General features: G+C 32.9%; 2 protein-coding genes and 1 long non-coding RNA gene across 3 annotated transcripts; 2 read left to right on the forward strand and 1 right to left on the reverse strand.

The window, feature by feature from the left end:
- Positions 1–1255: 1255 nt before the first annotated feature.
- LOC134687659 (uncharacterized) lies at positions 1256–4646 on the forward strand. The gene is made up of 2 exons (XM_063548121.1): positions 1256–1661; positions 4155–4646. Exons 1-2 carry the CDS (start codon positions 1395–1397, stop codon positions 4548–4550), a joined length of 663 nt encoding a protein of 220 aa, XP_063404191.1. The 5' UTR covers positions 1256–1394; the 3' UTR covers positions 4551–4646.
- Positions 4647–10240: 5594 nt separating this feature from the next.
- LOC134710663 (uncharacterized) lies at positions 10241–19695 on the reverse strand. Its single transcript, XM_063571053.1, has 2 exons — positions 19658–19695; positions 10241–11945 (listed from the first exon to the last, which is right to left on the reverse strand). Exon 2 carries the CDS (start codon positions 11941–11943, stop codon positions 10285–10287), a length of 1659 nt encoding a protein of 552 aa, XP_063427123.1. The 5' UTR covers positions 11944–11945; positions 19658–19695; the 3' UTR covers positions 10241–10284.
- Positions 12957–16933, forward strand: LOC134710655 (uncharacterized). Its single transcript, XR_010106125.1, has 3 exons — positions 12957–13082; positions 13510–13584; positions 16681–16933. It is a non-coding gene; the product is annotated as an uncharacterized LOC134710655 (long non-coding RNA).
- Positions 19696–25903: the final 6208 nt, after the last annotated feature.

The following is a 25903-nucleotide window of genomic DNA, read 5'->3' on the forward strand; positions in this document are numbered from 1 at the left end:
TCAGATCATTCAATAATGAGAACACTTTCTTATTTCAGCACTTCAGATCATTCAATAATGAGAACATGCACTGTCCTAAGTCAAGAATCTGATGTACAGTAGTTGTCGTTTGTTTATGTAATATATACGTGTTTCTCGTTTCTCGTTTTGTTTATATAGATTAGACCGTTGGTTTTCCCGTTTGAATGGTTTTACACTAGTAATTTTGGGGCCCTTTATAGCTTGTTGTTCGGTGTGAGCCAAGGCTCCGTGTTGAAGGCCGTACTTTAACCTATAATGGTTTACTTTTTAAATTCTTATTTGGATGGAGAGTTGTCTCATTGGCACTCACACCACATCTTCCTATATCTACTTTGTAATCTCAGCACTTCAGATAATTCAATAATAAGAACACTTTCTTATCACATCATCTTTATAAATCCGTCAATAATAGAGAATCTTTAAAGTTGTCCAACCTTTGAGGACCAATTGTTCCACTTTCGTAATTCACTGTCTCCTTCTGACGAATGGGACATAAATGTATCTGAGAGTTTTACAGAAATACAGCTTAATCCTGAACTGATTCATCATATATCTGCGATTTTGATTCGTTTGAGTTGGTTTGGTCTATGTTTGGGTTGCTTGTAATATGTGTGTTTGTTTTAAAATACATCTCTTTTTTAATCAATTTTTGTCACAAATATTTTACATTTTGGAGGACCCAATGACACCTAATATCGAAAAGACGGGATAGGAACATTATGGAAAAGATGTACATATATATCAAAATGTAATATCTGTATATATATGAAGAAAGAAAAAAAACAATGACTTATAAGAATAGATCTTCAAGAATGAACTGCTAACTTATGTTTGTTTAGAGCTAATAGAAGCTTATTTTTTCCAGAATGTCGAAGGAACTAGAATAATGTCTGCATGTGTTCAAAATTTATAAATTGATATGCAGTTGGCTTACTTATTAGGAATCAAGTTTCTTTATATGATCATATATTCGAGAAGGAAACTTGATTTTGCTATTGACTACGAAGATATTGGTATCATATGGTTGTTTTATTCTATAAGAACAGGGTCTTGGGTGTCTTGGGAATTACATGACGTCACACAGTATATAGATACTACGTTATGAATCAGTTCGATACGATATCTTATCTTTTGAGTTTATTTGTTTGTACACAAATATAACCCAATTATCTATAACAATAGCAGCCAATGAATTGGTTAACTTTTTTAATCACGTGACCGCCGTAAACTTTTTATTACTTGAGGGTATTTAAAAGAACTTTAAATTACGGATTTTGTTTATGCTTTCTATATTTAGTGGGAACTGTACAGGAAAAATATTTTGGGTGAAATTTGTTTTGTTCTTGTGGACAAATTAAAAATAATACAAACCAATGTTGCTGGACATGAAAATGGAAAAGTCACAATCAGAGATTAACATTGCAACTGATTCGGACTCTGAGAGCAGTGAAGATGATAAATATGAAGCAGACATAGAATTTTCTAATGCATGTAGACATTATTATTTATCGCGACTTGAAGCAACTGAAAGTTTTAAAAAGGACCTAAAGAAAGAAGACACGGTTAAAAAATCTATTTCACCGAAACAACGGCGAAGGTCGACGATAGATGATAAAATGGAAACATTGAGATCAGAAATGGTAAGATTTTGATGTTAAATTATTCCTCAAAATTATTTTTCGACTAGCACGATTGGCCAAAGATTACTTATGTTATAAAGGCTTCACTTGTCGAATTATGATGTTCACTTTTCAAAATGAAAGTCACAAATTATTCAGATTGCGAAATGGATGATACAAGTATGTACATATTTATTGACGTTTGATATTCTGGTGAACAGTTCCCAGAATCAAGTGGTGAAGTTTTAAAAGCCGATTATATGTTGACAATCACTGTCAATTCAATTGCTGTCACAAATACAGAATAAAACAATTAAATCAGATTATGGGATCAACTGTATTGACAATTGCTCCTTTATTATGGTGCTTATACTCAGTTACATTGCTAACAAATATCAAAATTGAGCGAATTTCTGTTGCTTTATCAAACATATAATATTCATTGCTCCGGCATTATAATGTATCGGAAAGGGAAGTATTATTAAACACATGCTATATACTTTAGTTCATTTCTATATTTTTCGCACAGACTTCTGTGATTTAAATCCGTTTCAAGTATTTGACAGATCAGATTGTCACACGTTACCGTGAAAAGACCAGTAATTTAACGTAATCCAAGGATAAGATTGAAATAATGATCCGAAAGTTTCGTCATTTTACGCACATTATCCCAGACATTATCCTAATCCGATTGTTTAGGTTAATAAACAATTAGAAGTTATTACCATATAAACACTAAAATCGTATTAACTTAGTCCACCCCGCATGTATTAATTGACTTTGTGTGTGAAAAAAAATTATTCCACCTGGATGTGTTAAGTGAGAACGAAATTCTACAGATGTTTTGATTTTTACAGAAATTATATTTCACACCACCTGCGTCATAATTGATCTATTAACGATGACACGAGCTCGTTAAGATATCTATTTCTCAAAAACATCACTTTTCAACAATTAAATAACGAAAAATAAAGTAAACGTCTTATGGTCATCACATTCCATGTGTAAGCAGACGTTCTAATGTATTATTATTATATATAGTAAGTGAATAAATTTTATATTTTAGTGACAAGTGTAATAGTAACGTCTAGCACATTTATGTATTAAAATAAAACGACTAAAGTCGGCCCCTAAAGTAAACACCCGACCAGTCTCTTCAAAACCGTAAAAAATATAATATTTTTTTACGAAATTTTCGAACAATCGAAAAGTAAAAACTAGAATAAGCGGTATGTCCAATTAAATATTTTTTTGTTTGAAATAGAATTACATAAAATAATCAAATATTTCAAAATGCTTATTGTTAACTTTTTGTATGCAAGACAAAATTAAAGTATTTTCGTTTAAAGTGTAAATATGAGGGTTTTAGACACTCTTTATAAAAAGTGTAAATATGAGGGTTTTAGACCTCTTTATAAAAATTGTAAATATGAGGGTTTTAGACCTCTTTATAAAAAGTGTAAATATGAGGGTTTTAGACACTATTTATAAAAAGTGTTAATATAAGGGTTCAAGACACTCTTTATAAAAAGTGTTAATATAAGGGTTCTAGACACTCTTTGGGTATACTCAGTGGGTGATCAAAAGATTGATGCTTATGCTTCAACCGATTAAACTCCAAGAAAAAATATATGTATCCCGCAAAATATGATTCATCATTTGAAAAGAGTTCAAATAGATACGAAATTCAGTTACTAGTGTATTCGGTTAAGTATATACACATTAACAAAGCCATTCAAAGTAACAAAAAAGTATATGAAACAAAATATTTACGTTACGAAAAAATATGAAGAAAAAAACAATAATAAAATGAACTTGCTTGATAAAGGAATTAACAGTATATTTCTAAAAACATTATGACAATCTTGTTAACCCTTTAGTTTACCTTCTTTATCACAAAGGACATAACTTTATTGTTTATACAATGTATTTAAAACAAAACCCAGTACATTCTATCTAAAAACAAAGATTCGTCAGCACGTTTGTGTCTTGTCATAACTGTCATCAAAATATGAATAAATACACCGAAACTTTAAAAAGAGAGAGATAAAGCATGAACCGAACACTTTAGTGATATGCACATTTGAAAAGAGTTTTGAAATTTAAAACCAGAAAATCGTACGAAATATCAATAATCATAAACAAAAACGTGAAACAAAATATATTTCTTTTGTTTTACCGAAGACAATTAGTCTATGTCTGGTCAAACACTGAAAATAAATCAGTTTATTCGAGTTTGCTACAATAGTATAATAATATAGCGGAAAGAACAAACGGCAAAATATAAATGTATCAAAAGCCAAAGATGAACTGTTTAGTCATTTACTCTGTCTTGACCAAATAAACTGGTGAGTTAGTTCAGATGTTTATAATTGCTGGCACAGTATTTGTGGGAAAAGTAAACTAAAGTTACTAACTGACTGACTTGCTAGACTCAAGTAACTAAATTAATAAAATAACCAAATAAAGTTTGACATTTTTCGCATTATTTATATTTTCTATATTTCATTTCAGGCATCGTTAATGGACCAGGACGTATCCTTGATGAAACAATTATTAACATTAAATGAGACAATTAACGAAATCAAACAAGGTCGTTTGTCGTCGTCAAGTAAAGGTTCTGTGAGTTCCCGCGGCTTTGTTAGTGGCAGCGATTGGTCAGTTTCAGAAATGTCAATCTCACCGAATGACGAACCCACTTCTTCTAAGTTAACTGGATATGTACCAACACATCCGAATAAATCAAGTAATGCCAATGTAGAAAAAACTCGTGATATGCCTAGCTGCAAAGAAGACAAAAAACAAATAAGTTTGACAGATTTGTGGAAAGTGCGAACACAGACATCTTTGACCTCTAACGATTCGGGTTATGTGGAAGACCCCAATAATTTGCTTCAGACCGAAGTTTAAATTTAGTCATGTATTTCTCAATTTTAAGAGATGGTGCTAATTCAACGTGCAATATTGTTTTTAAATCTTTACTTTTATATAAAAATATTTTTAAAAAAGGTGGTTTTTTTTAACTTTATATTTGCATATCATACTCTCGATTTGTTGTAATCGGTTGGCAGTCTTATTGACGTTTATGCAACAACTCTTTGTGCTCACCTGACTTGATTGTCAAGTGTGCTTTTCTCATCACTTTGCGTCCGTCGTTTGTATCAATCTGTAGACTACTAGTCGTTGTCCGTCAAATTTTACAAGTAACTTCTCTTACACTACAGTACTAAGCAAATAGAAACAACCTTTGTCGCAATCAATATCGATTAGTCGTATAATTCCGCCTGTCAACCAACATAACATGACGAACATAGCTAAAAAATATAACATGAATGTAAAATGCAAGTTTTGTCTCGAATCTTGAAAACCGCTATCGGTCTTTCTTTAGATATGTTCAAAATGTTTAAACCAACTGTCAATTTACATAAAAACTGTTCGACGAAAAAACTTTTATGAGCAAAAAAAAATCTTTAGATAACAAAAATGATCAGTAAGACAAGATATACAAATATGTATAGATAAAGCCAAAGTCGTCAGTCAACTCCTCATATGAGATACATGTATTTACATTGAATGGTGTCTTACACCTTTTTTTTCATTTTTGGCTTAAACTTTAAATGACAGTGATAAATTGTTAACAGTAAAAAAAAAACGACGATGCCAATGTCGTTAATTTAGTCATTTATAATTATATTCTAATTGTTATATGGTTTAGAGAAAATAACTATCCCAACGGTCCAGTCTGACCTGTTATCATGCATCACTGTGCGTCCATCATCATTCTTCGTTCGTTGACTTTTTACAGAAATCTTCTTCTTTGGAACTACTTGACTTATTGAAATAAATATAGACACAACCATTCATAGACTAGTTGTTTGGAATAAGGATATTTGGTATACTTACCAATGAGACAACTGTTCACCAGAGTTATATGTATTGTGATATAAAAATTCAGATGATTTCTTTAATGACGATTTTTACCTATTTTTCATTCTTTGGCTTATATCTTGAAAACTTTAATAGATAAAAGAAACTTCAAACAGCGAAAAGATTAGATGGGCAATATTTATAAATAATTCAAATGGTCGCAACCATCAGTTGACACGACGGTTCCCACATGTGAAGCATGATCTGCTTTCCTTTACGGAGAACCTGATATCACCCACTGTTCTTGGTGACTCGTATATGTGTGTTGCTCAGTCTTCAGTTTTCCATGTTGTGTTTTGTTATTTGTCTTAAGGTCTTATTTTTTTTGGGTGTTTTTTTTTGCCATACCGTTGTTAGTTTGATTTCAATTTAGAGTGTGAATGTCCGTTTGGTATCTTTCGTTGCTCTTTAGGCTCCTTATATGAGTTATTGTTCTTGCATAATTTTTACGCGTTGTTTTGACAGAAAATTTGTAAGGGTTCCGCGGAACCCAGTGTCTCGCCTACTGTTTCTGTAAATCGCAGCCTCAACAAAAATGAGGAAAAAATTAATAAAACATTCCCCTTGATACTAACTTTTAATTGTAAGAAGCTTCTGTCCAAGTTTGGTAAAAATCCAGGATAGTTTATGAATCTAATAAATGTTTTAAAAACTAACTGCAGACTGTATGTTATGATAACTGGAAGAAAAACTAAGTCCATTTAAAAGTAAAATACAGAAAACATGTATACATTTTTTTACAAAATTTACTTCTTGATACTATCTTATGATCATAAACAAGCTTCTGTTCAAGTTTGGTACAAACCCAGGATATGTGAAAAAAAAGTTATTCAAATTTTAAAAACTTTAACCACAGAGTGAATGTAATGTTTCCCTGCAGAAAAACTAAGTCCATTTATAAGTTAAATACGGAAAAAATGAATTTTATTTTTACAAAATTTACTTCTGGATACTATTTTATGACCATAAACAAGCTGCTGTCCAAGTTTGGTTGAAATCCAGTATAGTTTAAGAAAGTTATTAAAATTTCAAAAACTTTAACCAGAGTGAATATTTATTTTTGGCATTGCACAAGTCATGTCTTCTTTGACTATTAATGACGTTAAAATACTAAATCCCTGTGATGTGTTTTAGTCGATTTAAGTCTCTGATGCATGATTTTTTACTATTAATTGGTTTTGGCTTTTAACTAGCTGTCAGTAACTGCGAGTACTCTCAAATCGTATTTTCTTGTTAATTCGACCTGTTGATACTGTTTATAATGCTTTTTTGTCATTTTTTATTTATATGGATCTTGGCTGTATACCAGCTTTGATTATTTGTAATATCTTCAATTTTTCACTTATTCTTACAACATTTGTATAAACTTCAAGATTATAAAAAAACGGTTTTTTTCTAAAGTGAACATTGATTGGTTAAATATTTCTCAGTGTGTTTGAATTTATTTGATAGCCTTTTGGTCATGACTGTTTGTCTCTAATATTTAATTAACTGTGCATTTGTATTCAGATATCGCAGATCAAATTTATTCGTTCTTTGTGTAATCATACGTTTTTTGATTGAGTTAAGTCTGCTAATTGATATTTTATCGTATGTTTTTATATGTTGTGATGTTATGCTATTGTTTCAGAAAAAGGGAGAAGGTTTGGGCCCATTAAAACGTTTAATCCCGCTGCAAATGTTTGCACCTGTCCTAAGTCAGGAATCTGATGTACAGTAGTTGTCGTTTGTTTATGTAATATATACGTGTTTCTCGTTTCTCGTTTTGTTTATATAGATTAGACCGTTGGTTTTCCCCTTTGAATGGTTTTACACTAGTAATTTTGGGGCCCTTTATAGCTTGTTGTTCGGTGTGAGCCAAGGCTCCGTGTTGAAGGCCGTACTTTAACCTATAATGGTTTAATTTTTAAATTGTTATTTGGATGGAGAGTTGTCTCATTGGCACTCACACCACATCTTCCTATATCTATTTGTGGACGACGCCGACGCCGACGGAATGTAGAATCACTTCGTCTCGCTTTTTCGACGAAGGTCGAAGGCTCGACAAAAATGTATGTAAATAGTTGCACTGGAAAACAATAAACAGACAGAAAAAATCAGGAAAAACAAGATCTACGAATAAGTCTCATAATAATTAAGTATATATAGAGGTAAAAAAAATTGTGTAATGACATACTCTAGGTATCGATAGTATGTATGGTCGTGAATGTGCATACATTTCCGCGGTGTCCCATATAGAATTGAGAGAGAAAATGGGGAATGCATGTGTCAAAGCGACAACCACCCCACCAAAGAGCGGAAAAAACAGCACCAACGGGTCTTCAATACACAGAGAAAATCTCCCACCAGAAGGCATGATGCAGCTGGCCCCTAACTTATCCATTCTCAATTTTATTCTGGGGACAAGTTAGTTGAAGAAAACCTTTTTGACTGCTTTACAAAAAAACAAAAAAAATGGTTGTGTTTCAGGATTTCTTGTTGATGGATTTCTTGGCGTTGCCAATTTGAATCTAAACACTACCGAAAAGACATATCAACTTGTTTGAAAGAAAATAGATCGAACCGTAGAATCAAAGTTTAGAACTTCCATAATCTAACCGAATTATTTTTAAATGAATGAATTGAAGGCAAATATACTAAATTTTGAAAGGATCAGACCACACAATTTGAAAAGTTGCAAAAAATGTCTTTCAATGTTATTGATATTCATTTTTTATAAATTATCAATGAGTTGTTGAAAAAGAAATATTTAGATAATTTGTAATGGTTAGTAGTTCCATTCTAGACCCAGTAAAAATCAGGATAAATAACAATAATGGGTGTCATCACTAATCATAATAGAACAAAGCCGATGGCCGACTTACATTGTGTTCACTCATACTTGCTTGCATGTGACTGACAGGCTTAACAAAAATAGATATATAACATATCTTGATAATAGTAACCTATATCTTCTCAAATGAATTCATTATAATAGGCATATTTTATAGATACCAAGCCTATTTTGTTCTAATTTCCATTAGACAAGTTTTATCTGGTAATGAAAGTACGGTTTTTCTCCAATAAGTTGTGAATACTTTGAATTCTTTAATCCATTCCGATTAAATCAATGATTTTACTAGATAGGTATTCCAGTTTTATTTCTGGTGTATTAGGTGACAATTTTCGTCAAAATTACGTGCGCTGGGCTGTTTTGGTGAGTGGTCATGTTTGCTGAGTGACCTATTTTTTAAGTTCCACTATACTATCAATTTTGTGATATTCAGCAGAATTTACGTCAAACTCAAACTTTAATATGTAAAACCAACTTATTTATGAAATGAATGATACAAAATACCATGGACGGATAGAATGAGAATGAGACGAAATCATTCCTTACATTTCTGAAAGAATGGTAAAAATTAGAGTGACTTGATCGTGTTTTTTATGCCAGACTTGTTGCAATTCTGAACAATTATAATTGTTATCTCATCTCAAACTGTTGAAAAATAAAATAGAATAACTCCCGAACATCAAGCACAATTCAAACAGAAATTCCTTTATCAAGTGGCATGTCCATATAATACAAAGTGATGAAACAAAACATACTTTTACTCCTTTTGAAATTGAAATTCGACTTCAATGTTACTACGAAACTTGAATGCCAATACCTATTGTTTTTATGCCCCACCTACGATAGTAGAAGTCCGTTCGTTCGTTCGTCCGTCTGTCCCGCTTCAGGTTAAAGTTTTTGGTCAAGGTAGTTTTTGATGAAGTTGAAGTCCAATCGACTTGAAACTTAGTATACATGTTCCCTTTGATAAGATCATTCTAATTTTAATGCCAAATTAGAGAATTTATTCCAATTTCACGGTCCACTTAACATAGAAAATGATAGAGCGAGTGGGGCATCCGTGTACTGTGGACACATTCTTGTTTAAAGTCACTTTGCGCTACAAGGACTTGACTGTGGTTCTTCTACTGCAGTTTGACTAAAATTCCATACCAGTTGGATCATATTTTGAATGAATGGCTATACATGTGATTAAAAAGCTTAATTACCAAGTCACAGGCACATGTTAAGTTCAATCGTATTTGCCGCAAAAAAAACCCACACACACACACACAAAAAACTAATGTTGTCCTTATATTTAAAACGCATTAGACCTGCTAATTATATGTTAACCAGGACTATTTTAGAATAAATACTACGAGAAACATTGCTCAGTCTTCTTTACGAAGTAAGACGTTTTCCGCAACTTATGCATGTTATGTTTTACTTTCACCTCCACATCCCAATGGTTTGAACCAATCGATACGTTTTGTAGATGTTTAGGTCAGATTTAACGGAGGCAGACTTTTAGAGTAACATCTGCATACAGGTCACATGATAGCCATGCATATACGACATTGTTCAGAAAAGAATGGACATGGTAGCAAAAATGATAGCAACAGAAAGATCTGTTGATGTTACAGGGTTTGGGATACATTTGGGTACTTCTTTATGCACAATTGTGCTTCTTTTTTATTTGTTTTCCGTGTGCATTGGTTAGTTGGTGTCTCTATGACGCATTACACATTTCTGTTTTGACTCATAAATAAAAATAAAAAGGTAAATGCCCTGGTGAGAAATTGATTAATATAATCTCATTTCGAGTAAACAATAAATGTTACAATATAACAATAAAACAGTTACACATGTGCCAATAAGAGAACACATAAATGAGTAAATGAAAATTCACTCGAGTCTAAAAGTTTCAATAGATCGTAAATGGTTGTTAATAACTAACAGGGCATGTGAAAGTCCGTAATGATTGATACTAATGGACAAGTCCTGTGGTTCTCTGATACCGTCATCTTCCGTCAGAATTATTTCTTGTGCCTTGCCATCTTTTGAAATCTTGTGTACGTTCTTGGACCCAGCGATGAACAAGTTATCATTTTCATCAAGGGCTACTCCTCTTGGGTCGTTTATGTATGGACTACTGCAGTACAACCTTTGGGCTCCTTCTGGGTCAATGCAATTGATCTCATGATTATTCGTGTTAGTCCAGAACAATCGACCTGAATGGTTGTATGTTAAATATCGAGGCAAGAATCTCAATACAACTCTCATCAACTTTTTGCCTTCTTTGTCAATGACGGTTATAGCTTTAATGTCGTGAGCAACTGCTATCTTCTTTTCAAAACAGGCAACCGCAACACATTTTTCATTAGGTACTGAAATATACGGTTCTCTTTTATAAAGTGCGAGATCAATTGGTTGTACACCACGCTCGTTTGCAGCAACTACCGCACATTTGTCGTCGAATACAGCAACATCCAATGGAATATACTGCATTTTTAATTTACGTAGCTCGCGTCCATCAGTATTACAAATAAGTAAGTTTTCGTCATTGTAACTACAAAGCATGATCTTGTTGTCGGGAAGGAAACATCCCCTTTTGACTTCTATGCCAGGTCCTAATCGTGATGTATCAAACTTATGGGTTGGAACATTAAGTGGCGGCTGTAACTCCTGCAAGCGTTGACGAAGTCTCCTAAGCTTGAATAGTCCGGTTGCATTGGTTTCTCTCACAAATAACTTGCCAAGTTCGGGCAATATAGCCTTTATGTCGTCAGCAATATCGGTCGGTTGGAATTCCAAGTCGAGTTTGATGTTATCCCACTGGACATCTCGTATCTTGTTCTCTTCATTCGTATATTTTGGTTCTAAAGTTTTGACAACGGTGAACATATGTACATCTGTGGCACTATCTTTCAAGTTCTCTAAGTCATTCTCCCATGTTTCTAGAGTTTTGTTGGCATGCGCTAGATCTCCTCGGCCGTGTTGAACCTTGGTTATACTTTCCATGTGTTTTGCTTCTAAAGTACTCTTCAGTTCTTCTTCTATTCTGTTAAGGTGTGTGTTTATTTTTAATCGCATTCGTTTGATTTCGTTCGAAATCAGTTCTTTTTGTTCGTTTAAGGTAATAGTATTTGCATCCTTAGTTCTGAGAATTTCTGTGATGATCTCTCGTAGCTCCTTTATCTTTGCCTCCAGGTCGCCCAGAGCAGAACCATGTTTGACCCCACTTGACGCTTTGTCAATAGTTATAACGTCAACACAGTCTTTATGGCTCTCTGGTAAGCAAGCAGCGCATAGCAACTGGTCATGCATTTTACAGAAAAACGTCAATTTCTGACGTTCGTGCACTTTACACGTGTCGGATATCCTTAATATGGAAGAACTGACACCTTCGACTTTCTGTAATCGGACTACTTTGTGTCTTTTTGTTAAAGTAGTTTTACAGTGGATTGTTGCACAGTCATCACATAATGATTCGGTACAATCTGAACACCAATGTTCTGCTTCAACTTTATCGTCACAACAAGCACAGAAGTACTGTTCCGACATATCTGTAAATAAATGATTTAAAACTGAAAATAAAAGAGATATCCATTACACCGAAAGGAGCCGATCGAACTATAAATGCTTATATCGTTTACAAAATTCATTGATAAAAAAAAAAGATGTGGTATGATTACCAATGTTGAGACAACTCTCCACAGAAGACCAAAATGACACCGTGAGAAATTAACAACTATAGGTCACCTTACGGCTTTCAACAACGAGCAAAGCCCATACTCAGCTTTAAAAGGTCTCGAAATGACGATGTTAATCAATTCAAAAAAGAAAACTAGCGGCCTTATTTATGTACAAAAAATGAACGAAAACCAATATGTAACACGTAAACAAACGACAACCACCGAATTACAGGCCCCTTACTTTAATGTTCATAACATACTAAATGAATGTTCATATTGAAATTGATAGAAAACCAAAAATTAGGAATTTTGGAAATGAAGGAGGAGGGGAAAAATAATTTTCCTATACCCAATAATCTATGACTTATGATACTTTTGCTGAAATTCTCCAGTCATTCAATATTTTACAAAATTCTCCAAACAACACTTTACATACTAAAACTACGCTCTGATTGCCCGCGATGTCGCGGGTTAGTTCTAATGATACTGATTGCTGAACGTCCAGTGGCAAATATTCATACATTTAGTAATGCGATATCTTCAGGCAGACTTTGGCTAAAAAAAAGGCAATAAGAAAAAAAATAAATCCTAATCATTTCGCTATATCTTCCTGTTGAATCAATTTTCGAAATAATATTTTTTGTTGTTTATGCCCTAGTCTGCTTTGAATGTCGAATCTGATTACTATACTTATTTCGCTGGAAATGTTGCAGTGTTCATCATTTCTGTTTTGATTCTGCTCACAACATTCCATTTTTTCTATAATTCCGATTTAAATATGTGGAACCCGCAATCAAAATAGATGGCCTCAATCACGTGGCCTCAGTGGTTTAATAGCAACGCAAAAAAATCCATTAATCATGTTGTACTTTGTTACCAGTCGGAACTACTCGGCCTTTCTGGTTGCACGAAGTGAATAGCCGAGTAGTTCCGACTGACTATGTTACATAAGCCAAATCACACATACAGATCTTAGCGCTCAAATGTAATTCTTGGTGAAGTATACAGGTAACTTCGTTTACGAAAATTTATACACACTTTTTCATTAACATATTACCAGACTTTTGCATTTATCAAAGATCTTATATCCCATTTATCTCAATACTATCTCCGATGACAGAAATGTCAACTCGACCTATTCGTGTCGAAAGTGAAAATCGCATCTATTTGATGAAATAATTTCTTCTTCAACGGTTCATGCATTATTTTTGTATTACTTGATAACCAATCACATTCACGTTGCATGTTTGCATGAAAATGGTTATGTATTAGTGAATTGTAAGGGCGATGCAACATGCGAGGTCAGTGCGCGATCACGTGACATTATTATTTGTAAACAAACATGCTCCCCGTGTAACACGTGTCTGAATTATCCTTTCAAAGTGTTATGAATCTTTCAATCACTATTTTATGATATATTTCTTTTTGTTTTTAGGTCTGCATATCAGTATAGTCCAAGTGAATTAGTAATAGTTCTGAGTTGTTTTTTTCTTCTTCATAGAATTAGAAGGTAAGTCTACATCAGTTATATTTAACTTAAGTCTAAAAAGATAACTCCACTTTCCCTCTGTATTTAAAACCGCAAACTAATTTAAACAGCATTTGCTCCCCTTGAACACTAATTTGCCCCTTCCCCGTCATTTCCCTTTAAATTAGCGCAAAAGTCATACTTTTAGTCCATTTACATTAATGGCCTATTTGTGATTTTACCATCTTAACTGCAATTCTCATATTGAACATATTTGACCATTCAATATGAGTTCCCACGTTTTTTGTCTTATATGAAGGATGTTAACTTTTTAGGTCATGTTTTCCTAAACACCTTATTGCTATTTGGTTTAATTGAGAACACAATTAATTTGTAGTGCATTTCTTTTAGAACATATATGAAAATTAAAAAAATCCCACCCGCGCTTCCTCAATGAAACTTTTACAGTGTGTTGTACTACTTTTGGGACAAATTATATCAAAATTAAAGAAAACTTCATTGTCTCTAACTCAAAATATGAACAATTTTATCTTTAGGGCGTCTTGAAATCTTTTGACAGCTTCCAAAGTCCTATATTTCAACCTTTTTCACCTGGACTAAATCACTACTTTCCTTTTAAATTCGGGACCCAAATTTCTTTACAGTGTAATTTCACCCCCCTACTTACAATTTGAGGCATTAAACATGGATAAATTAATTTGGAAGGGGTATTAAAATTAATGGCAAGTAACCCACTATTAACACTAGGGACTTTATTCGTGAACAACGAAAATCAAGGGACGACAATTGTGGTCTCGAACCATTTGTCTGTCTGGATTGTTAAAACCACAAAATCAGATAGTGATGAATATGCAAGTTTTCAACAATCCCGGAAAATATGAAAAATACACCTTATTGCTATTTAATCCAATCTGGGAAAGACAGTCAAATGTACAACTCCCTGTTTGGGTCATGTGGCTAAAAATAGAGTTTTTTTAGTAGAGAGCTGAGGGAGTAAAAACTTAAGAAAGCGATCATCAAGAAACTTTAAGGGGGTGGCGGGTCTAAATCATTTTTATAGGATTTCTCTATATTTTTCTATAAATGAACTTTATATTATAGTTAATAGAAAAATAAAATAAAAAAAGTGGGGTCACCCTTCATTTGCGCTCATAATCAGTCTTCCAAAGAAGCATACATTTATGTAAAAGTGTTTTTTTTTCTGTTGAAGTAATAGGAGAAATAAAGTTAATATCGAAATACATTGAAATAAAAAAAGAAATTTATTACAGAAATCGCTCAAATTTTCACAATAATTTAGTTTAAGTAAAGCTTACATATGGAAATGATAACCAAACATGACATATAACCGACAAATCTGACAGGAAGTGCAAAAAAGCAGGAAACAGACATATATTTTTTTTGGCCTAAAAGTCATCTGGGGCCAACACAAATTTATTGTTTTGAATGATTTTTGTACCATATGATAAAGTAACAACTACAAAAGGTAACAAATAAAATTTGTAATGAAAAACAAATGTTTATTTTTTTTCTGAAAATTTTGCACCCTCGAGGCTCCTTAATATAGTATGATCCACTTTTTTCGAAATTAAAATTGAAGTTTAAAGTTTTTACGGTAAGGGACGACATCAAAAGATCAATGTAAGATAAAAAACTTAATTCAAATAGTTTGGGGGTTGAACTGCTGCAAAATTTGGTTATCTGACATTGATTTTTATACATATCCATATGGGTCAATCAGTTTTTCCCAAATTAAGTTTAGAAGGGGGTAGGGGGGTCAGTGAAAAAACTATGTGAATTAAGTTTTTTATCCTTCATTGAACTTTTGGTGTCGTCCTTAAGTTAAAACAGGTCTCATAAAAAAGTATTGTGCATCAGTGTAAATTTCATGAATTCTTAAATCACATGTATATAAATCATGGACTATAATTCTTTATAGCAATATCTGTTAGCCATTTAGGGGTCTTTTGCATTTAAAGTTCAGATTAAGTGGGTTCATTTTGCGAAAAATGACCTCAATATAAAGGACAATATATATATATAGACAATATATAGACTCAAAAAATGTTATATCAAACAGAAGACAAAAAAGGGAAAATATAGTGAATTTTGGAGAATTTATATTATTAAATGTACATGCATTTGAAATATTTTAGATCCATGGTGACCTACATGTAGCTACCAGTTTAGAAAACAGTGATTTAAATGCTAGTCTATTAGAGGGATATTTCATTTTCATTGGAAGTAGATATAGAATCTTATTTTATCATGAAGTCCAATTTGAAAATGACTTTGGGGGACGGTTGGGATCCCGCTAACATGTTTAACCCCGCCACATTATTTATGTATGTGCCTGTCCCAAGTCAGAAGCCTGTAATTCAGTGGTTGTCGTTTGTTTATGTGTTACATATTTTTTTTACATATATAAGGCGGTTAGTTTTCTAGCTTGAATTGTTTTACATTGTCTTATCGGGGCCTTTTATAGCTGACTATATATGTGGTATGGGTTTTGCTCATTGTTGAAGGCCGTAGGTTGACCTATAATTGTTAATGTTTGTGTCATTTTGGTCTTTTGTGGATAGTTGTCTCATTGGCAATCATACCACATCTTCTTTTTTATATTTGGGAATGAAGATGTAGTAAAGGCTGAATGCCAGTTTTAGTCTTATATATGTTCTTTAGTATTACATGTATATAATTACATATATGTTTGTGTACATATATCACTGATATAGTGGCAATGATAAATAGACACTGACAAGTCTTCAATGGTGGATCCAGAACTTTTCAGGGGGGGGGGGGGGGGGGGCAGTCATGCTTCAGTGATTGATTCCCTATATAATCAACCAAATTTTTCCCATAAAAAAGGGGGGGGGCCCTGGATCCACCTATGGTCTTACAGTAGATAACATTTTATAGTTATGAATATTTTGTCAGTTGACTAAAACTAGATGGAGGTGTGTGTTCTTATTTCCAACAGAAGGACACTAAACCTATATCAATATGTGCATGAAGCAAATTGATAGTTGCTAGATACTGAATGATTATACCACAAGAAAGTTTTAACCTGTGCATATATATACTTAAAATACGATAAAAAAATCATGTCTTTTTCAGGACTTCTGAATCCAACCATGTAGTATGGAATGTTCTTGAGATATGGTTTTGGTCGATGGATGATCACGAAGGACCTGTAGTACAAAGTATATCACTGGATTTAGCTCTTTATCTAAGTGTATTATTAAATTACTTTGCTTTGAGCTCAGTTCATTGTTATGCAATTCTTTCTTTGTAAAATAAAGATTTGACAGACAACTCTCATGTACAAGGATTTGTCAAAGTAGTATCACCTCTTATGTACAATGTAAGTATTAGGGAGATAAAAGCATTCTATTTTAATTTGAACCAAACATATTATGTTTGTTCAATTATGTTAAAAAAATGATAAGTTCTATCTAGGCTTATCGATTTCTTAAACTATGTTTCATTGTTCATGCTTGAAATTTTTATACAACCACAGAAATTTTTGCGGTCCTAAATAGGTATCCTGTCGTCGTCGTCTGAAGACAGATGGTTTCCATATAATAACTTAACTATAAGCCAAAAGAAATAAATAAAATTATAACACAATGTTTTTAACCACAAAAGGAAGCTTGGGATTGATTTTGGGGGTTATAGTCCATAAGGTTTAGGTTCCAAAGGTGCCCAAAACAAGCATTAATTTAGTGTCAGTACAAAAAGTTGTGTACAACATGTACAAGTATTTCAATTGCTCTGAAATTGTACCATAATGTTTAATACCATAAGTAGAAGGTAGGGATATATTTTAAGGGTTATTGGGGCAAACAGTCGAGGAATTGAGGGCCAAAAACAAGCATGTTTGTAGAGTCGAGACCACAAATTGTCCAGAATGGTTGTTGAATTACCTAAAACCAATGCTTTATGAAATCTATTTTGAAAATTAGAGTTGTCTTTCTCTGTCCAGAATAGTAGTTTAACCATTCAGTGATTACAAGCACTTTGATTATCATTCTAGGGTTATGCCCTTTTACAAATGGAAACATTGAAGAATTATTTAGTCTTAACTTAAGTTTGTTTTAACTAAATCTAGTGAACCATACCATAAGGAAGCAAATACATATGAAAAAGATGTGGTATGCTTTCCAATGAGACAGTTCTCCACAAGAGACAAAATGACACAGAAGTTAACAACTATAGGACATAAACAATAAGCAAAGCCAATACCGCATAATCAGCTATAAAAGGCACCGAAATGACAATATAAAACAATTCAAACGAGAAAACTAATGGCCTTATTTATGTTAAAAAAAAATAAACAAAAAACTTATATGTAACACATAAATAAACGACAATCATCGAGTTACAGGCTCCTTATATCATGTTCTCAAATCTAGATATCATCTCCCATATAGAAAAAAAACGTGTGAAAAAAATAATCTAATATGTGTTGCTCCCCTAGATACAAAATGTATCCAAAATCAAAGATGTAGAACATATTCTATCATAATCATTTGGTAACTAGTGTTATTACTGTCTCCTCTATGCTCTGTCTTGAACATAAAAAAAAATATTAAATAAATAACAGTTCTTAGACTAATGCTCAGGTTGGTTTTCACCGTGCAACACAGTTAATAATATAAAAAAGATGGTGTGGTATGATTGCAAATGAGACAACTATCCACAAAAGACCAAAATGACACAAACATTAACAATTATAGGTCACCGTACGGCCTTCAACAATGAGCAAAGCCCATACCGCATATATAGTCAACTATAAAAGGCCCAGATAAGACAATGTAAAACAATTCAAGCGAGAAAACTAATGGCCTCATTTATGTAAAAAAATGAACGAAAAACAAATATGTAAACACATAAACAAACGACAACCACTGAATTACAGGCTCCTGACTTGGGACAGGCACATACAAAAATAATGTGGCAGGGTTAAACATGTTAGTGGGATCCCAATCCTCCCCCTAACCTGGGGCAGTGGTATAACAGTACAACATAAGAACAAACTATAAAAATCAGTTAAAAAAGGCTTAAAGGAAAAACATAGTAGAACTCCTTTTGTCATAAGACACTGTCAAACATCCAAACATACTATCCACACTCATCTGTGTCCACACTTGTATCTAACAAAAAAAAAGTTTTCTTGAATTGACCTGCTATATTTGTTCTGCTTTGACTGATTTTCGATGTCACGTGTCTAAATGTATTTTTTACGAGACGTACATCCTTTTTATTGTTGGTAGTGTCTTCGTTTACGTTTTATATAGGAATAGTCTAGAAGGGATGTGTAAACTAAAATTAGGAGATTCGAAATAAAAACTTCCAAATGCCAACATTTTATTACGTATCAATGTGTAAAAGGTAAATCGATTCAACGTGTCTTTTTTATTTAATCCAATAAACATTATATTTGAACAACCCGAGCAGAAGAAATGAGATATTGTTTTAATTCTTGAGTAATATATTTGTATTGAGATAGTATTTTATAGACTGCCTCGACCCCGGAGTTAATACGTTCTCAAAATTAAAGATGTATTGATATGTGTCCCATTTTGCCTTGAGAAGCGTATTTTAAAAGTCGGATCTCTTTGAAACAAAAGCCTGAAAAATCTTATGAACATGGAATTTGTATGATGTACTTATATAAAATGCTCTAAATAAATTGACAGTAATTTTGGAGACCATCATTAAATGATTTGATCAGATTGAACTCATGGCAGGGGGGAATTTTGCAACAATTTTATATGGTATGATATGGTTACTTTCATTAACATTGTTTTTGAAAGCTGTAAACACAATTTGGTGTATAGTGTCTTTTGTCTTTGTGCACCTTGCAATTCTGATATGTCCATTCATTTCCAATTTCGTCTATATGATTTTTTATGTTTCTTTTCTTACATATACGACGAGGCTCTGTACTTAAACATCCCGTAAGTGTGTTATTGTACGAAAGTAAATTTGGATATCATTGTCTTTAATTTTTGGTCTATATGCCATTTTGTGCTTCTAAATTACATATTAGTATTTTTAGTGATAAAGATTATACAATGTTAAAACTTACTTTTTCCAAATTCTCGTTTCTCCTGTCTTGAAATCACATTTCACACCCTATTAGTTCAAAATAGAGACAGTGTCGGTTTACAATAGTTTCGCCTACTATTTGTTACATTTTCTTTATGAGTTAATGATTTGAAACGTTTTTCATTGTCTTACAGTCAAAAATATACTTACAATGTAGACTATAATTTTGATCAAACTTCTGATAAAACAAATTATAGATTTCATTTCTATCAAATATGTAAATAGACGTCTTCAGCTTGAAACTCATTGATTCACCAATTCACAGATCCAGTACAGGTCGAGCAGGTCGTCACCTTCCTATTCTAAGTACAAAACTTCTGGATATCCTGATAATTTGACAAACAATATTTCTTATTTATAATACAACGATGGAAGTTACAGGATAAGAAGTATAGTCAGGGTAAACTCTTAAAAATTAATTAACATAATTCAAGCGATGTTTGCTTAACGTCCAGTGACAAATATTTCACACATATTTCAAAAGGACATTACCAAATAAAACAATAAAGAATTGGGGAAAATAAGACACAAACAAATAACAATGTCTAACACATATATTACTTGCATCAGCATATTTTAGATGGCATGAAGTGTTTTGTTTTGGACACTTGTAAGTCTTGCATATATCGAAACACAAGGAGAGCTCGAATGACATTTTGCCTATTTTTTTTCGTTGAAGCAATTATGCAAGACGAATATCAAAAGTACTGACGTCTGCAAGACTAGTACATCGTAAACAAGAAGAATTTGATAGGTTTGCAATACTAATAAAACATAAGGATGATTGCCAATGAAACAACTATCCATACAGACACAAGGACAGAGATGTGAACAATGGCAGATCACCGTATACGAACTTCGTCAATAAGTCAAACCATCAATGTATATAAAATGACACAAAAACAGGAACGTCCGATATGACAAAATGAGAAAGGAGTCAAAGGAGGAATTCATTTGCCTGGTGTATACTACAATAATGAACTAAAATACATATGGAAGTCAGCGACCAAAGAAAACCACTAAAACAAATAACATCGATCTAAGAGTAGACAGTTAGTAAACTTACTAAATGCAGTTTAAAGCCCAATTTAAAAATAAAAATACCTATAGTAAACCATGTTCTCCCATACTAAAATTTCAATCAGTACACCTCCAATAGATTTAGTATTCCTTTTTTTTTTTTTTTCTAAGAGGTCAGGAACATATTAATTACTGATAGATATACTGTTCCCAGAAGAGACCTAATCAAACTATTCTAGAATAATGTTTAGCAAGAGCAGCCGGAAATTGAGACTAAAAAAGTGGTTTTTCTTGGGTGTTGAAATAAATGCCTACAAAATATATAAGCACAACTTGTGACAAGGCATTTATTTAGTTTGCGTATTTGAATGATTATGAACATTTTGTTAACATATTAAATTTAATATTGTAAAAAGAAAATAAACAGGCCAATAATGTATTCCCTAGTGGTTATGTACGATTATATAGTTGTAGTGTAAGTAATGCAATCTTTTTGGGGGATACTGCCACACTCCCTGGATGCACCTTACAATAGTTATACGAATAAGTCACCAAGTATCTCAAATTTGAACTTAAAAAGTCAAGTGTAAAGAAGGAATTAGAAAAAGTGAAGTGTAAAAAAGAGTCAACCTAACCTTTTCTAAAGCTTCAATACTCACTTATATATGCTTGCAACAAACTATATGATTTTAGCTCATTTGGTATACGAAAACTGAATTAGACGGAACCTTTTATGCATGATGAAGCCTAAAAACGAAATAAAAGCCAATGAACTGTAACATGATATTGGTAATGTGATTGATTGATTGTTTGCATTCGTTCAATGCTAAATAGTTCATACAAGTTCAGAACGAAACAAGTAGAAGGCATGCAACTCTTAATACTGGGCATCATATTTAAGGTACTGGGTTGTCACCTGACTAGATGAAACTGGGAATTTAAACATCTCACACAACCTTACTGACACACCACTTTGGCAAGGCATTGGCTATTAAAAGGTCAAAAGAACATCAATACAATCACATGACCATATTTCTATACCCCATAGTCATCCCTTGGTTTTTTGTTTGGAGACCTTATCATATCAAAAGTTGTGTCTACAAAAGATGTATATGCAAGCTAAGTGATTTGTCTGTGTTTCTTAGTTGAGTGAAGGTCTATCATTTAATGTCTATACAATGAATAATACAGTGTAATTTTAACAAGAGATAATACAATAGCATGTTTTGTCTACAATCTTCAAATTATTTTAAAAGGAAATAAAACTAGAGGCTCTAAAGAGCCTGTGTCGCTCACCTTGGTCTATGTGCATATTAAACAAAGGACACAAATGGATTCATGACAAAATTGTATTTTGGTGATGGTGATGTGTTTGAAGTTCTTACTTTACTTAACGTTCTTGCTTCTTACAATTATATCTATAATGAACCTTGCCCATTAGTAACAGAGAAAAATATTTGGTAAACATTTACATAAATTTACCGAATTAATGAAAATTGTTAAAAAATGACTATAAAGGGCAAAAACTCCTTAAGGGGTCAATTGACCATTTAGGTCATGTTGACTTATTTGTAGATCTTACTTTGCTGAACATTATTGCTGTTTACAGTTTATCTCTATCTATAATAGTATTCAAGATAATAACCAAAAACGGCAAAATTTCTTTAAAAATTACCAATTGGAGGGCAGCAAGCCAACAACCGATTGTCCAATTCATCTGAAAATTTCAGGGCAGATAGATATTGACCTGATAAACATTTTTATCCCTGTCAAAAATCCTCAAAATGCTTTGGTTTTTGAGTTATAAGCCAAAAACTGCATTTTACCCCTATGTTCCAATTTTAGCAGTGGCAGCCATCTTGGTTGGTTGACCGGGTCACGCCACACATTTTTTAAACTAGATACCCCAATGATGATTGTGGCCAAGTTTGGATTAATTTGGCTCAGTAGTTTCAGAGGAGAAGATTTTTGTAAAAGATTACTTAGATTTATGAAAAATGGTTAAAAATTGACTATAAAGGGCAATAACTCCTAAAGGGGTCAACTGACCATTTCGGTCATGTTGACCTATTTGTAAATCTAACTTTGCTGAACATATTACTGTTTACAGTTTATCTCTATCTATAATAATATTCAAGATAATAACCAAAAACAGTAAAATTTCCTCAAAATTACCAATTCAGGGGCAGCAACCCAACAACAGGTTAACCGATTCATCTGAAAATTTCAGGGCAGATAGATCTTGACCTGATAAACATTTTTACCTCATGTCAGATTTCCTCTAAATGCTTTGGTTTTTGAGTTATAAGCCAAAAACTGCATTTTACCCCTATGTTCTATTTTTAGCCGTGGCGGCCATCTTGGGTTGGATGACCGGGTCACGCCACACATTTTTTAAACTAGATACCTCAATGATGATTGTGGCCAAGTTTGGTTTGATTTGGCCCAGTAGTTTCAGAGGAGAAGATTTTTGTAAAAGCTAACGCCGGACGACGCCGGAGGCCGGACGACGGACGCTGGACGCCAAGTGATGAGAAAAGCTCACTTGGCCCTTTGGGCCAGGTGAGCTAATAAAAATGGTAATGGCAAATAGATCTTGCCAGATGTACATATCCAAAGTACATTTTAATACACACTAACATATTTTCAATATACATGTTTCACGCCAACCACCAAAACCTCTGCCCCTTTGGAAGAACATAGATGCACAGACAAGCAACAATGAACAACACATAGCCTAGGTAGGCTGACACATGCAGCAAATGTGGTGCGTCTAAACCAGTTTTACCTAAAGCGTCTTCCGTGCTCATCTAGACCACATGTTGCTCAAAATGGTAAAACGTAGAGACTTATATTACCAAATACTTGTAATAGGAAACAGAAGATAGCACACAGCCTAGAAAGCAGAGCCAATATATGTGTTTCTACAGAAACCTAATTCAAGTCAGTCTAACAATATACAGAGACTAATAAATCAGTCCCAGGTTAGGGGAGGGTTGGGCGTGCCCTGACATGTTTAACCCAGTCACTTTGTATGTGCCTGTCCCATGTAAGGACCTGGTAAATCAGTGGTTGTCTTTTGTTGATGTGTTACATATTTTTCATTCATTATTTTGTACTTAAATTCAGTCGTTAGTTTTCTCGTTTGAATTGTTTTACCTTTGCCTTTTCAGGGCCTGTAATAGCTGACTAAGCGGTAGGGGCTTCGCTCTATATTTGAAGGCCCTATGGTGACCTACACTTGTTAATTTCTGTATCAGTTGGTCACTAGTGAAGAGTTGTCACATTGTCAATCATACCACATCTTCCTAGATGCATAACAGTGGAGGATCCAAATTGTTCATAAGAGGGGCAACATTTTCTGTTTAAGAGGGGGCCTGCTCCAGTCATGCTTCAGTAATTCCTTATATAATCAACCAACGTTATCCCACAAAAAGGAGGCCCAGGCCCTGTGCCTCCCCAAACTCTGCCTCTGATACTACTCAGAACTTATTAAAATTCTACACAATGTTGACCTAATAGTAAAGTTATTAGCAGTGGCGGATCCAGAACTTTTCCTAAAGGGGGGCCCGCTGACTGACCTAAGGGTGGGCCTGCTCCAGTCATGTTTCAGTGATTCCCTATATAATCAATCAATTTTTTTCCCAGGAAAGGGGGGGGCAGGCTCCCCCAGGGCCCCCTGGATCCGCCTATGATTAGGATCAGATCTTATCCTGGAAACAATTAACGGTAGACAAATAGAGAATAAGAATAAAATATAGGTCAGGTGACAATGACTGGCTGAAAAGATTTTATCATTAACAGTCTGGAGTGTAATTTGGTATTCTAGGTGAAAGGTTGATTTAAGATATTGATGTATATTCAAATTGTCACTTTCCAACTACCACTTTCTTCATAGGCAAGTTGATAAAAAGGCACAATTAAACTTTGATGAAAATGAAAACCCATAACGCTAGTAAAATTCATTGTAAATGATATTTTATTTTTTTCAATATAAAAATGATTTCACTAAATTAAAAAGTCATATTTTTTATAAAAATAAGTTCTAAATCATTAGTATAGTACAAGATGAGTTGAATCACAAAATATATATGTGATAATATAAGGGTGTAAAATGGAATGATTATGTATATAAATTCACAGTAAAAAAATCACTGCCTTTAAAAGTTAGGAATGTAGTATATAGAATATTTACAATGGTTTACAAAAAGTTTGATAGGAATGTACTAGAAAATATTTACATTTTAAGCAATTTTAATTCAGTTGTGAATATGAAATTTTGCAGGAATCAATAATTGATTACTAACTATACTACTAACCATTATTCAAAATATTTTTCCTATGAAGCAGTAAAAATAGTTACGTTTATGCATCTTAAATGACCTATCATAAATGACCTATTTTCAATTGAAAGCACTTACAATTAACACTGTTTCTCCCTTTAAAAATGACGATTTTCAATAATTTACTACACACAAGTATAACTTTTTAATAAAGAATGATATGATAGTAAGAAATTGACTTGTATTACCTGAAAACCCCAGTTTAGAACTATTGTTACTTTTTATAATTGAATAGGTCTGTATAGATTATGTTAGCAATAAAGTAGAAATATATACATGTCTTTTATCTGACATAAATTACACATTTGATTGATATGTACATTACAACATAGTAAAACTTAATGTATATTATAAAATTCTAATTTAAAAAATAACAAAACAAAAAGCTATTCTTTGATTTTCGTAATCATTTGCAATAAAACATGATATTTCCATAATGCACCATAACACAGCAACTAATCAGTACCAGTATATAGATAATAATCCATACATACGGTATTTGGTCATGTATAGTCCGCACTTTTGTAGTTTGATCAAATATATGTGATAAAATATAATTATCATATAATCATTTATCTTTTAGCTTTGTAATCTCATTTAAAAAGTAATGAATAGATAATTGGCTGACCTGTGTTAAGAGAGAGCCATATCTCTTGCACGTTAAAGACACCCTTGTAGATTTCGAAAAAGAGTAGGCTAATGCCGCTACAAGGCAGCACTCGCACCCGCAAAGTGGAAAGGGATTAATATAAATGCAAAACTTGTTTCCCAATCCACTCTAAATAAATATGTTTAAACTAGACTAATGAATGGATCATTTATGCAAGAAATTATATTTTAAAAAGAAATAGTATAAATGAAAA

Source organism: Mytilus trossulus, chromosome 1 (assembly GCF_036588685.1).
Source record: "Mytilus trossulus isolate FHL-02 chromosome 1, PNRI_Mtr1.1.1.hap1, whole genome shotgun sequence".
Classification (NCBI taxonomy): Eukaryota; Metazoa; Mollusca; class Bivalvia; order Mytilida; family Mytilidae; genus Mytilus; species Mytilus trossulus.

Coding starts and splice junctions, on each gene's coding strand:
- LOC134710663 (XM_063571053.1), bottom strand. CDS start 11,943: ATGTCGGAACAGTACTTCTGTGCTTGTTGTGACGATAAAGTTGAAGCA.
- LOC134687659 (XM_063548121.1), top strand. CDS start 1,395: ATGTTGCTGGACATGAAAATGGAAAAGTCACAATCAGAGATTAACATT. Junction 1,662..4,154: donor AAACATTGAGATCAGAAATG/GTAAGATTTTGA, acceptor ATTTCATTTCAG/GCATCGTTAATGGACCAGGA.